Source organism: Lepidochelys olivacea (assembly GCF_965140295.1).
Source record: "Lepidochelys olivacea isolate rLepOli2 genome assembly, chromosome: 3".
Taxonomy (NCBI): domain Eukaryota; kingdom Metazoa; phylum Chordata; order Testudines; family Cheloniidae; genus Lepidochelys; species Lepidochelys olivacea.
The window spans coordinates 56216925-56232734 of NC_140413.1; the positions used below are offsets into that span (position 1 = coordinate 56216925).

Below are 15810 nucleotides of genomic sequence, written 5' to 3' on the forward strand. Positions count from 1 at the left end.
TTAGTCTGTACTTTTTTAAACCCCTTAGTTGGTCGCAAGATATTTGAAGATACGTTCACCAGAAAAAATGTTACAAGAGAGAAGATTTTCTAGCACTTTTTCTGTAATATAAGATTTTGAAACTTACCGGAATTGAAATTTGAGGATTATTTGTAAGTTTTCCCAGCAAAGCAAAGCCATCCACGTCGATTTTGCCCCTGGGCTTTATCTGTAAGGATTCTATCATAATGCAGTCAATAAAAAGAGTGACATTGCTCTTTTCTATGCTGACCATAACCTTGTGCCATTGGGAATCAAACAAAAAAGGCAAATGTGAAAAGGTTGCAGTCTGGACACTTCCATCCAGCCCTTTATAAGAAAACTCAAGAGCCTTTGTTTGACTATTAAGCTTCACTCCAACTTGTTCTTTTCCTGACGAATCCTGGACCTGCCAAATACTCCAGCTTTTCTGAAGTGTGCTTCCGGTCATCCGAAATGTAGTTAGAAAGGAATATTCATCAGGCAATCCATTGGGATACAAAAACCTGTATAAGATCAAGCACAGGATATTGGTTTTTGGGGGGAGTCCTCCATGACTGTCATCTCTGAGAGAAATAAGAGTCCATCACTCAAAGGAACCATACTGCAGATACTATCCTTCCACTGAGGAGAACTTGAGGGGAACCCTTTTTGAGCCATTCATGTTGCTCCTCATTTGGCAAAAGGAACTGTGCTTCAGCAGTGTGGGCTCTTCCTATATTACATAATGTTCATGCCAAGCTCTCTGCCCATGATGGCTCAAGCAATCAGAGGCCAATATTATGAATTAAATCAGGGTCTTCTATAATAGTGCTGTGCACCTATGGCCTATCAAACCAACCAGTCAATCCTGTTTTTTAAATCTGTTGTGACATTATAATGCTCTTTCTAATCAATGCAGAACTGATTCATTTCTAAAGTTCCACGATTGTTTTTTCAAACACATTTTGTTGATCTATCCAACAATAATCATTTATTATGTATTAGCAATTACTTTAGCAGAAGTAGGTTATCTGTTTGAAAATTATATAAAAGGTAAGAACTCACACTTAAAAATGTATTGTATTCTGTGGTATTCAATTTCAGTGCTACATGCACTAGAGAACAGATTTACTATTATGAAATAGCGAATCCCTCTGCTTTTTATTATTTGCATTATTTTACTATGTACCCTTTAAAGTATGCAATTTTGAAACACAGAACAGTCTAATGTTTCTTGCAGTATTGCAATCTAAAATAACTGAAGTTTCCTTCTTTCTTGAAAGCTGTGTCAATGCATCTCACCAGATAGAACAGTGTTTAAAGATTATGCTATTTAAACTTGCTACAGATACTGGTATGCTACTCTCATAAACCTTTTGATTAGGTAGGTTTTTTCTTATCTGTCCATATTTAAAAATCTTATAAAAAGAGAAATATGTTTCACTAAGCCTGATGAGGCATGGGGATGTGCCAGGCTACACTATCAGGACAATACACAAAAACAATTTCCAGAGAACAAGTAGGCTACCCAAAGAAGCAATCTGCCTTGGCTTTGTAGGGCTTACTGGCCCTTCACTAATGGCAATTTAGCCACTAGACTGGCCTATGCAGAAAAATGAGAAAATAGTCTTAGAATAAGTTATCTATGCCAGAGCACAGTTTAGTTAATATAATAAACTAGCCCTTCCAGATTAACAGCTGCACTATAAACAATAGAGTCTTTAAGTGCCTCAGACTGTGCAGTCACATTCCAGTAGGGGGCTCCAAAGCACCAGCAGGAAGGAACTTGACTAGACTGGCTGTCACGGAGGAGTGTCCAGGTATAGACTCTACCTAAAATATTAACCTAGTGCTGCCACTGCTTCGCATCCTTATCCTGTGAGCCCCATGCCTGCTACTACCTGGCTAGCAGGAAAAGACGGTGTGTTGGGAGATGGAATGTGTGGGGTGAGATTTGCCATAGCATAACCTTAACTCTTGTACTTCTGATAGGGGTACGAAATAAGTGGTTGTACCTTCACCTATATTACTCCTAGAGGAACTCTCTGCCACTGTGCAATGCAGAAGTCATGTTAAGAACATAAGAACAGTCATACTGGGTCAGACCAAAGGTCCATCTAGCCCAGTATCCTGTCTTCCGACAGGTGCCCCAGAGGGAATGAACAGGTAATCATTAAGTGATCCATTCCCTGTCGCTCATTCCCAGTTTCTGACAAATAGGGGCTAGGGACACCCTGTCCATCCTGGCTAATACCCATTGATGGACCTATCCTCCATCTAGTTCTTTTTTTAACCCTGTTATAGTCTTGGCCTTCACAAAATCCTCTGGCAAAGAGTTCCACAGGTTGACTGTGCGTTGTATGAAGAAATATTTCCTTTTGTTTCTTTTAAACTTGCTGCCTATTAATTTCATTTGGTGACCCCTAGTTCTTGTGTTATGCGAAGGAGTAAATAACACTTCCTTATTTATTTTCTCCACCCCAATCATGATTTTATAGACCTCTTTCATATCCCCCCTTAGTCATCTTTTTTCCAAGCTGAAAAGTCCCAGTCTTATTAATCTCTCCTCATACGGAAGCCATTCCATACCCCTTATCATTTTTGTTGCCCTTTTCTGAACCTTTTCCAAGTCCAGTATATATTTTTTGAGATGGGGCGACCACATCTGCACACAGGATTCAAGATATAGGCATACCATGGATTTATATAGAGGCAAGATGATGTTTTCTTTCTTATTATCTATCCCTTTCTTAATGATTCCCAACATTCCGCTCACTTTTTAAATTGCCACTGCACACTGAGTGGATGTTTTCAGAGAACTATCCACAATGACTCCAAGATCTCTTTCTTGAGTGGTAACAGCTAATTTAGAGCCCATCATTTTATATGAATAGTTGGGATTAAGTTTTCCATTGTGCATTACTTTGCATTTATCAACATTGAAGTTCATCTTCCATTTTGTTGCCCAGTCACTCAGTTTTGAGAGATCCTTTTGTAGCTCTTTGCAGACTGCCTGGGACTTAACTATCATTAGTACTTTTGTATCATCTGCAAATTTTGCCACCTGACTGTTTACCCCTTTTTCCAGATCATTTATGAATATGTTGAATAGGACTGGTCCCAGTACAGACCCCTGGGGGACACCACTGTTTACCTCTCTCCATTCTGAAAACTGACCATTTATTCCTACCCTCTGTTTCCTATCTTTTAACTAGTTACCAATCCATGAAAGGGACCTTCCCTCTTATCCCATGACAGCTTACTTTGCTTAAGAGCCTTTGGTGAAAAGCCCATGTTGACTCTTCCCCAACAAATTACCGTCATCTACGTGTCTGACAATTTTGTTCTTTACTATAGTTTCAACCAGTTTGCCCAGTACTGAAGTCAGGCTTACTGGCCTATAGTTGTCGGGATCACCTCTTGAGCCCTTTTTAAAAATTGTCGTCACATTAACTATCCTCCAGTCATTTGGTACAGAAGTTGATTTAAATGATAGGTTACAGACCATGCATCTGATGAAGTGAGCTGTCGCTCACGAAAGCTTATGCTCAAATAAATTGGTTAGTCTCTAAGGTGCCACAAGTACTGCTTTTCTTCTTGCGAATACAGACTAATACGGCTGTTACTCTGAGACTAGTTAGTAGTTCTGTAATGTTTTGCACAGAATTTCCTTTTTCACTGCAGAATTGGTGCTGTAGAGCTCCTGGCACTGCTGGACTTGACAGTGCCTAGCTCCCCAGCTCACAAATAGATGGCACTGCTCGAGGGAGGGGGAGCTGGAGGTTTTCCCGGCAGCTGTGGTTCCCAGCACATCCTGAAGGAAGGAGGCGGCACGTAGGAAAAGCCATTCGAGCCCAGGACCCAGCATCAGTCTGTTTCTCCCTCTGGATCCCTGGGCTCTGCGGGGTAGTGGGTGTGACTGTCTGGGCTGGGGATGCCCCACATCTAGGCTCTGAGGAGGGGAGGGGTGACTATCTGCGTTAGGGGGTGCCTTGCAGCTGGGCTCTGTGGGGTGGGGGTATGATTGTCTGGGGCAGGGTGGGGCTAGACTCTGGAGGCAGAGAGGGCAGAGAAATAGGAACAGGGTTGTCAAAGATTGGTTTTTTTTTAACTCTCTACTCCTGAAGGAATATTTTTGTTGTCTGTATTGTTACAGACATAGTTGTGGCAGGTATTTTGAAATAAATTACCAAAATAATTGAAACTGGTGTGATTATATAGTGTTATTTTGACAAATAAAATATGCAGAATTTTGAAATATTTGTGCACAGAATTTTTAATTTTTTAGTGCAGAATTCTCCCAGGAGTACTAAATGGTGAATGGTATGTTTGTGCAGACTATGATATGCCTATATACACTGAGGAGAATGTACATATGTAACTGGGGATGTACCTATACATGGATAAACCTGTAGAGTGGGATTTGGAACTGAGTATGGAGATGTTCATGGGTATGTGCCTTGCAGAATAGGATTTTGCTTAATCTTATTGTTCGACTTCTTTTGGTTTGGTTTTTATGTTGCCGCCTCTAACACAAAATGTCACAATCTGATTTTTTTTCCTGTCTCTCCTCCTAACCCATCTCTGTTCCTTCCCTTCTTTACAAGTAGCGACAAACCCACCGTCTTCCCTATCACTTAGCTTTTCATACCCTGTTTCCTCCCCTCCTCCCCCACAATGGACTCTTTCAGTGCCTTTAGTGGACTTCTTCCTCTATAATATCTCTTAAATGTATGCTTCTCTCTATCCCTACTGCTAAATCCTTAGTTCATGCACAGGACATTTCTCTCCAACTACTGCAACCTCATCTCTCTGGACTCCTTGCATCTGACCTATCCTTACCACTTGTCTATCCAAGAAGTTGCCACTAAATCATCTTTCTCTCCTGCTGCTGTGATCACATCACCCCTCAATTCAAATCTATCAGTTGGCTTCCTCTTTCTCTGCATCAAGTTCAATCACCCCATAAGAACCCATTTTCCACTCAGCTACAGCGAACACTTCCACATCATGGGGTCTCTGAGGAAGGTGGGGACAGAATCTGGCATCAGGGGAAATAATGAGAGAATCTCAGACAGCCCTCCTCTGCCTTTAAATAAATAAATAAATAAATATTGTAACTTTTGGAAGCTGGATAGAAAGAAGGGAATTGATTGTCTAATCAAATCTACTGTTTCCTTTAAGAGAAAACAAAATGAACAGAAATTTATACGAACAGTAAAAGAAAAGACAATGACTTTACATAAACATAGCTAAATATTCATATTTAATAACTCAGCCTTGCTATCAGAAAACCTTAGAACTGCATTCTCATAGAGCAGCTGCTAAAGTTGGCAGAACCAAAAACAAGAAATGTTTAGAGAAGGAGATTACCAATTTTTGTGCATGTTTTATATGCATAACTCTACTGAATGATGAGCAGACAGATTCTCATCTCAGTTATACTGGTATAAATGCAGAGTAATTCCACAGCTTCATTGACATCAGTGTAACTGAGTACAGAATTTGGCCCAGACTCTGCCATATTGACTAAGGCAAAATTAAAAACTATGGTAAAAATATATTAACATTTTAAACAATATATCTGCAGATAATTCTTCCTTTACCTCCCTTCAAAGTCTGGAGAACCAGGTTCCATGTTTCCCCTATGACTGTTGGTGACACAAGAACTTATTAAAGCATGAAACTGCACTCCTATACATGCTTCTGATAGCCCTAATGTATAGAGGGGAGAAATCAAGACATTCTGGATTTAGAACTTGGCAGAGGAGTGAAAGAAAATCTAACTTGCAAAGATATATTAAGAGTATGGGCCAAATTCTGACCTGACTTACCCCCTCCTCTACTGTGGGTCTGCGAGGGATGTGTATCAGAGCAGAATTTCAACCTTTATGTATTTATAATTCTTTACTCTCTATATAGGGCCTAATCCTGCTTTCCACATGTACCCACAAATACCACTAATAATTATGAGTGTGCAAGGAATGCAGGATCAGGCTGATATTTTGTTACTGATCTGAGTTCAGAAACAGTTTTTAAAGGTGGTTTTCTTTCCAGATATTCTCTTGCAGTTCACCTTTAGCAAACTTTTTTAACATTACCACTTTCTTTTAAAAGAATGTTTCAGCAGGACATGAGAGTTAGTAAACCCATAACGCTAGTGCACACCAGAAAGATTCTTTTAATTGTTTAGGACCAGTTTTTGCCACCCTTATTCATTGTGAATACCCCTTAACTAGTCCCATTGATTTCAGTGGGACTATTTGTGGTGCAAGGCACTAATACTTTGTGTAAGGGTGGGAGAAACTGACCATTCAAAAGGTTAACTTATCATTGCTTTTGATTTGCAGTATAAATCTAGTTTTTTAAACTCTGTTTCCTTAGGTGGGCTCCATTGCCCTTTTAGATAACATATCCTTAGATAAATTAATGCCTTGTTGGTAGGTTACTGCTTTTTATCCCTGCTATTACAGTGTGACATCAATATCAGTGGTATGATTGCATACAGGTTTGATATTCAAGATAAAAAGAAAAGGCAGTAGAAGACCATTTATGGCCTGGCCCAGAGCAGCAGGACCTTCAAAGGAGCCCCTCTTCACAGACAAGTGTTTTTCTCAGACAGTCTTTGAAGGGAGTAACAGTGAAAACAGCTTCTGAGAGTCCTCTGAAGGTAATACAAATCTCTATATAGAAATTTACAAAGCTCCTTTTGTTGCCTTAAACCTTGTTAATGTAATTTAGTTGGCATTTCACCTGTTAAAGAGAGCTCACCAGACCCTTGTAAATAAATATTGTACTAAGAAAAGGAGTACTAGTGGCACCTTAGAGACTAACCAATTTATTTGACCATAAGCTTTCGTGAGCTACAGCTCACTTCATCGGATGCATTGAGCTGTAGCTCACGAAAGCTTATGGTCAAATAAATTGGTTAGTCTCTAAGGTGCCACTAGTACTCCTTTTCTTTTTGCAAATACAGACTAACACGGCTGCTACTCTGAAACCAAATATTATACTGTTTGCTCTAGAAATTTTGCAAGCACTTTGTTTTCTACCCCAGGGAAAACTTAATCTGAGAACCCAGGCATGCACTGGGACACCACTCTCAATATAATCCCACTCTGGGTGCACTTTGGGGGCACTGAATGGTAGTCTGTTAATACAATGTATTAGAATGACCAGACCTCATCCCTGCTTACATGCCATACATACTTTGCTAGTATGATTTTTTTTTTCAAAAGCCTGCATGTAAAAAAGGGGGGTCTCTTATCACTCAATTACAATATAAAGGGATGTTCCTTTTATACTGTAACTTACTAATATCAGTCATAAGCCATAAGCCATAAGTCAGAGTGACAAAGCCAGAGTTATGCAGGACACGTTAACGAAGTTTCGGTCTCTGTAGGGTGGCATGCATAGCTCTCTCACTACTTTAATGCTCTTGAGTAATTCAGCCAACCAAAATTCATGCCAATAAAACCCACAAACCACACTTAACCCTCATGTGTTCTCCGTATACCACCCATTTCACAGTAAAATTTATTAGAGACATGTTTTAGAGAGTTTTTAAGAATTTTTACTTGGACTACATGTTGCCTTTGGGCTTGACTTCACTGCAGTGTTAGCTTGAGTTATCTACACTCAGGTTAAAGTGGCCACACTGCAAAAGTATGCTTGTGCTGCACTGAGTGATTGGATTAGCAACACAGACTAGTTGCATTCCCACTGTGCTACTAACTCGAGCATCAGCTGCACTCACGCTTCAATCCAGACCCACTGACAGGCCAACTAACTGGAGCTTAAAGCACCACCTAAATCAAGCTAGAGATTTTGGTATGTGGACAGGAGTCAGGTTAGGGGCAACACTCAAGTTACAGCATGAGCTAACAGTGTAGTGAAGACAGGTGCTCAGTTACCATATGTTCCAATAAATCACCTCTATGAATGACCTAAAATAGCTTTTTGATCAGACTTCAAAGTTGTAACATTTTAATTTATATCTCAGGCTACTCCAAGGCTAGAAACAAGAACCGTGTATCACATTGAAAAGCTGAGAATCTCCCCCTTTTTAATGGCATTTATTTCCCATTTCTGTTATGGTTATAAGGTATCAGGACTCAGAGTCTCCATCTGCTGTGTTACTGCAGTCAAGCTAGTCTAGTGACATCACCCAAAAACAATGGGAGGGGGGCCACTGAGTACATTGTATCCATTCCAAGAGCTTTGCCAATCCCAGCTGAAGAACTAGTTATTTAGGGAGGGGGTCAAACTTTCAGGAGGACAATATGCTAAAACAGGCTTTTAAAGTAAAACAACTAAATGTGTTACCTGGTTGGGATCCTGAAGTCTACGTTTGTGCCTATTTTATAAGCCACCTGTAAAGCTGTGGAGCCCACCACTCTCTGGATGACTCCTCGGGAGGCAGCTTTATCTAGCTGGAACTGAGAAATCAGGTCGTAACCTACAAGAAACAAATATGCACAGCTAGACATGATTTCTTTATTTTTAAGTGAGCATTGAAAAATCACGGAGCTGAACGTAACCTGATTGCAATGTCTAAACAGCAGTTTTTTCCTGAAAAGTTTTTACTTGCCTGGCAAGTCATCTTCGTCAGTCCTGATTGGTGGGCAGAGGTCGGTCTTTTGGTTAGAGCTGAACGTGACTGGGAACCCTTCAAAGAAAAGCGAACATATCATTCTTCTTCATCACAGGATGGAAATTGTCTGAAATTGTCCAGCTAAGGGAATTAATATGAATTAAGTAAAGTAATATGAGCATAATGGCCATATACTGGACCCACTAAAGCTGATGAGCATCTGCTTTTTGAAGTCTCCAAATTTAACAGAATCGTTTGATGGCTGATTTACTTGTACATTTTTTTGTTTAAGTCTTTAAATTAGAAAAGGGTTGTAATTCTCCCTTCCTCAGCACTGTTTGTGAATTGCAGCTGTCCCATGTATCTTGCAATATATGGAGGGTTGGTCCAGAACCTTTGGTGGTTTAAGCAAAGTTTTTAAAAATACCAGTTAGTTCAATCTACTGTCTCCCTAACTCAAAGCCATCCTCACACTAGGTGAAGTGGCTGTTGAGAAGGGAAGTTGTTGGCATCCACTCCTTCTTCTTTGATATTCCAGGTGTTCCCACCCACATCCTTTCCATGTTTGATCAAATAACAAGCCCTAGTGAAGCATAAGGTTGGGGCCAAAGAGACTTGCAGGCTCTCTTTATTGACATGAACAAGAGTGTAAAAGAAATTTTCTTGGGAAACCAAATACATGTCTCACTTTCTAAATACTGTCTATTTAAAAGTATTGCTGCAAGCATTGGGGGCTGGGGGAGGAGAAAGCAGTCCCCTATCTTAAAGAAGTAAAAAAGCAAAATAAACATTTGCTGGAAAGAGCTCTATCCAAGCCTAACATCTAGTCAAACTGGAAAATGTTACTAAAGTTCGGATGGTGAAGAAAGGTGCATGCAAGTTGGAAGGAGCTACCTTCCCAGCCCACAGAAAGCCTCTTGTCTGCTGAAAGGACTCAACCATAAATGTGGGTTTCCTTCTCACAACATAGACATAAAGAAAAACTTCAGGTTGACATTTTACACCTTAGAAATGGCTTATTCTATATCACTGAAACAGATATGGGGCTGACATCCAGTCACTTATGCTTGATGGTCAGCTAATACAGTGGATCCAGTTTGTTGCCACATCTACCAGAAAAACCTTTAACTAGAGGTGCAGAAGGATTTTTTTATTGCATCCAGTCCTTAGTATCCATTTCCAGATTGTGATCCTCACCTTAGAAACGTATTTACTTTCTGGTCAGTTTAGATGGCAAGAAGATAAACAAGAACAATCAGACAATGACAGGAAGATGGAGAGTGTAACCCAAATGGCAGATTTAAAATACCAGGCTGTGAAAGACATCACTCGCTCTAAATTCTCCTTCTTGCTTTCACTCTCTCACACACACGTTTTTAGTTCCATGTCTAAGTGATGTCTAGCTATTGAGGGGTTTTAGCTGCGACTAAAACTCTCTGGATTATCAAACAAAATACCAGTGAAATGAAACACAGATAAAGGATAGACCCTTACTTGTTTGCTGCTGGACGTTGGCTGACACCAGAGCCCACAGAAAACTATACGTGTACAAGAAAACAGGAGCTTGCCTGTGAACAGAAAGAAAACTCAAACATGAATTTACAGCTCCTGATATATCATGTGATCCACTTTCAGTTCTTGATCAAACATATTAAATAAATACATGACTTAGGGATTGCTAACACTTGGCAAGCAAACCCTTTTAGAGTTAAGCTTTTTATTTTTATCAGTGCAACAAAATGTGCCTATGATGTTATCTCAGTTTCCATTTCTTACATATAAAACTGTAATAAAAATAAAAAAATAGGGAAGACAGCAGGCAAAGACAGTTTTAAATGCTACCAATTAATCACTTTCTCTGTCATCTGTTAATTACTGATGACTTACAAATGCCATTTGCTCTCTTACCAATTACTCTTCATTTTCTCTGCTGGTTCTCTTCAGCTCTATCATGTGAGTATTTGGGATGTATATTTATGTCCTGTGCGCTCCTGTAGTTAATCCCATCAAAGAGCATATGAATGAGTGCAGATTCAGCTCTTTCTGCCCCATACGGGACTTCAGAAGGGAATGAGGCTCTGTCTGCTGGGGCTGCTTTAATCCTGCAGAGGGAAGGAGGTGGGGGCTGGACAGCTTGTGTGTCCTGATGGGGTCTGAGGGCGGTTCTCAGGAACTAGCTGGGATATGAAAAAGCAATGAGAGTGGAGGAAAGGATGCTGTTCATGCCATCTTTGGAGTGGGGATGTGGTGAGGAAACATAAGTTAGACAATGCCACCCACTGAGTGGCAGGGTCTGCTGGGTGAGGGAAGCCAATGAAAGAGAAATGTGTTAAGGAGTCTTGAAGAAACAGGTGGCCCAATGATGTGTATGTTTTGACAGTTCTGGGAATTAGGATAAGGTTGAACTACCCCTAACCCTAGAAAGAAGAGCCTTTCATTTCTCACTGACTTCCTCACTAGACTGTCCCAGCTAGACCCTGGGAGGTGTGGCAAAGGATTCTTCTGAACAGAAGCAGTCATTTTAAAGTTGGTTTCATTGCTTTAACTAGAACGTTGCCAAGGTATACACATTACATAGCTAAAGAGACTGCAGTTCCTCTGTCCTAGTTGATAAGCAGTTTTTGCTAGAGACCATTTATTTTATGTTTTCAGACATATAAATATTTGCTTATATGGTTGCAGAGAGTGAGAGGGACTGAAGCTTATATATATGGAAAGGCGGAGTCAAAGAGCACGAGCAGCTAGGAGACTCTGATATTTACTGCTGATCAACAGTTAGAATTTGGTATGGAAAGGCAGAGTCAGATTGGGCCAGTGTATGGCAATGTGGCCTACTAGCATGTCTATCAAAGTGCTAGCTTGAGGTTCTCAGGTTTCATTTTTTAAAAAGCAAGTCTCTAGTGGTTGTGGTTCCAAACAAAAAAAAGTGAATGGTGCATAACCAATGCAATGACGTCTGCCTGAGTCTGCCAAGAGCCTGAAGCTATAGCTCTGGAAATTATGAACTTCCCCATTCATCTCAATGAGATGCAACTCAGATGTCCAGGAATGATCATTTAAATGGTAATGTGAACTATTCCATACCTTGTGTAAGGGAAAGTCACAGATGTACACAATGTACTGAGTGATGGCTCATTTTGGTATCCCAAATAGGTGGCCTTTGGAAAGTACCATTGCTTATTTTGTTTTCCCCAGTCAAAAGGGAGTCAGATCCCAGCAGAGTCTGTGGACATATTCAAACCCCAGTGACGGGGAGCCACGCTCAAGTGGCTCAGAGGAGCTCAGGAAACATATGGTCACATTCTGAACATCTGTACAATCTACTGTTAGAGGTACTTATTCTGACAATTCACATGGATGGAGTTTATTGTGTGGGTGGAGCTCAGAAGAGAACTGCCACCCTTTCCCCCACAAATCCAACCCCTTCAGCAGGTATACAGGCTGAAAAGAAAAACACAGGAGACATACCCCAAATGGCCTGGGCTTGAAAATCTTCCCTCTGTTCCACTGCATACACAAACTCTTAGAATATAAAAAAAAAAACTCATTAAAAGGTGTCAATTTGCTATGATTTGTGCATTTTGATAAGTCTGCATTACAAACCAAAACACACAACCTGGATGTACTTCCTGATTAATTTAACACAATAATACTTAGCACTTTTCAATGTGCTTTACAAGCATTAACTGATTAGCTTCACTATATTCCTATGACCTAGTAAGTATTATCCCCATTTTACACACGTGTAAATTGAGGCAGAGAGAATACAAGTCCTGCCCAATGCCACAGAGAGCGTCAATGCCAAGCTAGTACTAGAAGTTAGAAGTTCCTAGTGCCCAGACCTCTGCTCAGGTCATTTTAACAGCTACCTCTGTCTTTTTATTGATTACGCAAGCATAGATTTTTTTTCAGAAAAATCCCAGTATTCAGCGAGGGCCTATCACTCAGGCATTCTCCAGTAAAGTACTAACTACTATTTTTTTAAAAGTAGATTTATTAAGTAGCATATAACGTGGTGCCTGAAAAGACCACTGCATCCTCACAGACCTGCTGTGCAGTGAAATTACTCATAGAATTAGTCTCTAGCAATGCCATTACTGCACTGTGCTGCCTTTCTATGGACATTTTTCCATCCTACTTTTCTGACTTTTTGTCCATATCCTCACATACAACTTGTGGTGAGGTGTATATTCCGTGGCTTAAGGGAGGGCTAGTGGGAAACAGGAAATACTCTAGTGGGCACCAGTTTCCACTGCAGGTATAAAAAAAACCTTGTAACTGACAAAAGATGCTCCAGCTAAAGACAGGAGGCTTTCAGAAGGTGCAATGTGCACAAACCAAAAAGACCTACAAAGGTTTCCATCAGAACAAGTCATTAAATACAGCAGAGAAGAGAGATCTTCTGTTAAGTCTCAGGCTAAATGTAGTAAGGGATGGTTGGATTAAACCATTTCCTAAATTTTACTGTTTGACTGAAGAAGCTGGGTGTTACTGGCTTTTATGGTTGGGGAAAACTTTTTGGGAAAGACTAAGTGAATTTGTTTTTCCCCAGTAAAGTATTTGGGGCATATCCTGAAATCCTGAGGAGAAGGGAATTAGAACTCTCCTTTGGGATCAGAGTAGCAGAAGGAACAAAAGCCCAGTTTGGTCTGTTATAGTGGTGACTTTAACAAGTGAGTGGTAGTCACTGGAAGGAGTGGTGGTTGCTCCCTGGCGGCTCCTCCACTCTGTCCCATTTCCATAACTCTGTAATGTTGCGGGGGTGGGGAGTAGTCTCCTATTTGTCCTACTCTACGTGGAATGCTAACTCTGTCCTGATGAGGCACTTTGCTTTTCAATTTAGCCTTCGTACTTGCCTTTTAACTTTAGCTTCCAAATGCCAAATTTTCAAAGCTAGGCATGTAAACTGAGGGCGCAAATAAGTAATTATGACCCAGATAGCTATTTTGCTGTAAATTTATGGATGGCCCCGAATAGTATTAACTTTTGCTTATTCTCTCCTGATTGCTGTGACCTTCTATTCTCTACACACTATAAAGCGAACTAAAAAAAATTTGTTACTGCTTTTTATTCTCCTTATTCTACTGCATAGATAACTTTCCTCATCTGTCTTTTGATTTCAATTGTTGTACCACAGTATTCTTGTCAGCAAGTTAAGGAAGTATGGGCTGGATGAATGCACTACAAGGTGGGTAGAAAGCTGGCTAGATTGTCGGGCTCAACGGGTAGTGATCAATGGCTCCATATCTAGTTGGCAGCCAGTATCAAGTGGAGTACCCCAAGGGTCGGTCCTGGGGCCGGTTTTGTTCAATATCTTCATAAATGATCTGGAGGATGGTGTGGATTGCACTCTCAGCAAATTTGCGGATGATACTAACTGGGAGGAGTGGTAGATACGCTGGAGGGGAGGGATAGGATACAGAAAGACCTAGACAAATTGGAGGATTGGGCCAAAAGAAATCTGATGAGGTTCAATAAGGATAAGTGCAGGGTCCTGCATTTAGGACGGAAGAACCCAATGCACAGCTACAGACTAGGGACCGAATGGCTAGGCAGCAGTTCTGTGGAAAAGGACCTAGGGGTGACAGTGGACGAGAAGCTGGATATGAGTCAGCAGTGTGCCTTTGTTGCCAAGAAGGCCAATGGCATTTTGGGATGTATAAGTAGGGGCATAGCGAGCAGATCGAGGGACGTGATCGTTCCCCTCTATTCGACATTGGTGAGGCCTCATCTGGAGTACTGTGTCCAGTTTTGGGCCCCACACTTCAAGAAGGATGTGGATAAATTGGAGAGAGTCCAGCGAAGGGCAACAAAAATGATTAGGGGACTGGAACACATGAGTTATGAGGAGAGGCTGAGGGAGCTGGGATTGTTTAGCCTGCAGAAGAGAAGAATGAGGGGGGATTTGATAGCTGCTTTCAACTACCTGAAAGGGGCGGTTCCAAAGAGGATGGCTCTAGACTGTTCTCAATGGTAGCAGATGACAGAACGAGGAGTAATGGTCTCAAGTTGCAGTGGGGGAGGTTTAGACTGGATATTAGGAAAAACTTTTTCACTAAGAGGGTGGTGAAACACTGGCATGCGTTACCTAGGGAGGTGGTAGAATCTCCTTCCTTAGAGGTTTTTAAGGTCAGGCTTGACAAAGCCCTGGCTGGGATGATTTAATTGGGGATTGGTCCTGCTTTGAGCAGGGGGTTGGACTAGATGACCTTCTGGGGTCCCTTCCAACCCTGATATTCTATGATTCTATGATTCTATGATCAGACTCCTAGTGTAAACAGGTGCAACTCCCCTGACTTCAGTGAATTTGTTCCTGCTTATATCATGTTTCTAATTGTATCTAAATGTCCTGACGGCTAAAAAATACCTATGTATGATTTGAGGGATTGCATTTCTGAAAGTTCTACTCATTATTACTCATTCTAAGAGTTGGGATATCTTGGACCTGAGAGTATTCTCACTGAAATCAGTGGCAAAACTTGCACTGACATCAAGTGCCTTCTAATTAAAACCCCACAAATAATTAAGCTAACATCTGGAAGTAGAAGCTAATTGAATTGCCAGTGAAAGTATAATCGTTGTCAGACTCTAGCACATCATTGGAGGGTAACAAATAATTTACTATCCAATAAATTCTTACCTTCATTATAAAAATATACTTTTCTGTCCAAAGTTGTATGAAATTTGGCATGGGAGGGAAAGCAGCTTTCTCTAAACTGACAGATTCTAATCTTTGTAAAGATCAAATGGCTTATTTCTAGGATAGGTCAGTGTGGAAAATCTGGAAACATATGAGGCCAGATTTTTATTTCCTTTACACAGAAGCCCGTCTAGAGTAACTTCAGTGAAATGTCACTGAAATCAGTCTGTAAATTCAATTTCTACCACAAAGTCATCTTTAAAAATAAACGAAAAATATCAGTGAAATGTTTAAAGGGCAAAAGTAAATGAAATACATAAACTGGAGCCAGTTTAACTGTTTCCATGCCTCTCTGTCCTTCGGATCTTAACAATTCCTTTTTGATGATGGAACCTGCAGTTCCCATGCCTTTGAATGAAAATCCAGATTGTGTTACCTTTTCTAGGTCAGAAGATATGTACTTTGTCTCCAGGGGTGCCAGACAGTCATTATCCTCTAATGTTACAGTGAGTAATTCCAATTAACTTAAATACATCAACATTTATTTACTAGAGGAATTAAAGAGAAAATTAAAAGA

General features: G+C 40.5%; 1 protein-coding gene across 1 annotated transcript in view; it reads right to left on the minus strand.

Moving 5' to 3' along the window:
- The window catches only part of COL9A1 (collagen type IX alpha 1 chain), a 100495-nt gene extending 92100 nt beyond the window's left edge, over nt 1-8395 (minus strand). Inside the window, exons 1-2 of the mRNA XM_084624781.1 lie at nt 8326-8395; nt 128-524 (exon numbers count right to left, since the gene is read on the minus strand). Coding sequence (XP_084480907.1) covers nt 128-469 — 342 coding nt within the window. The 5' untranslated portion in view covers nt 470-524; nt 8326-8395. The remainder of the gene's footprint in view (nt 1-127; nt 525-8325) is intronic.
- Between the last annotated feature and the right edge of the window lie 7415 nt (nt 8396-15810).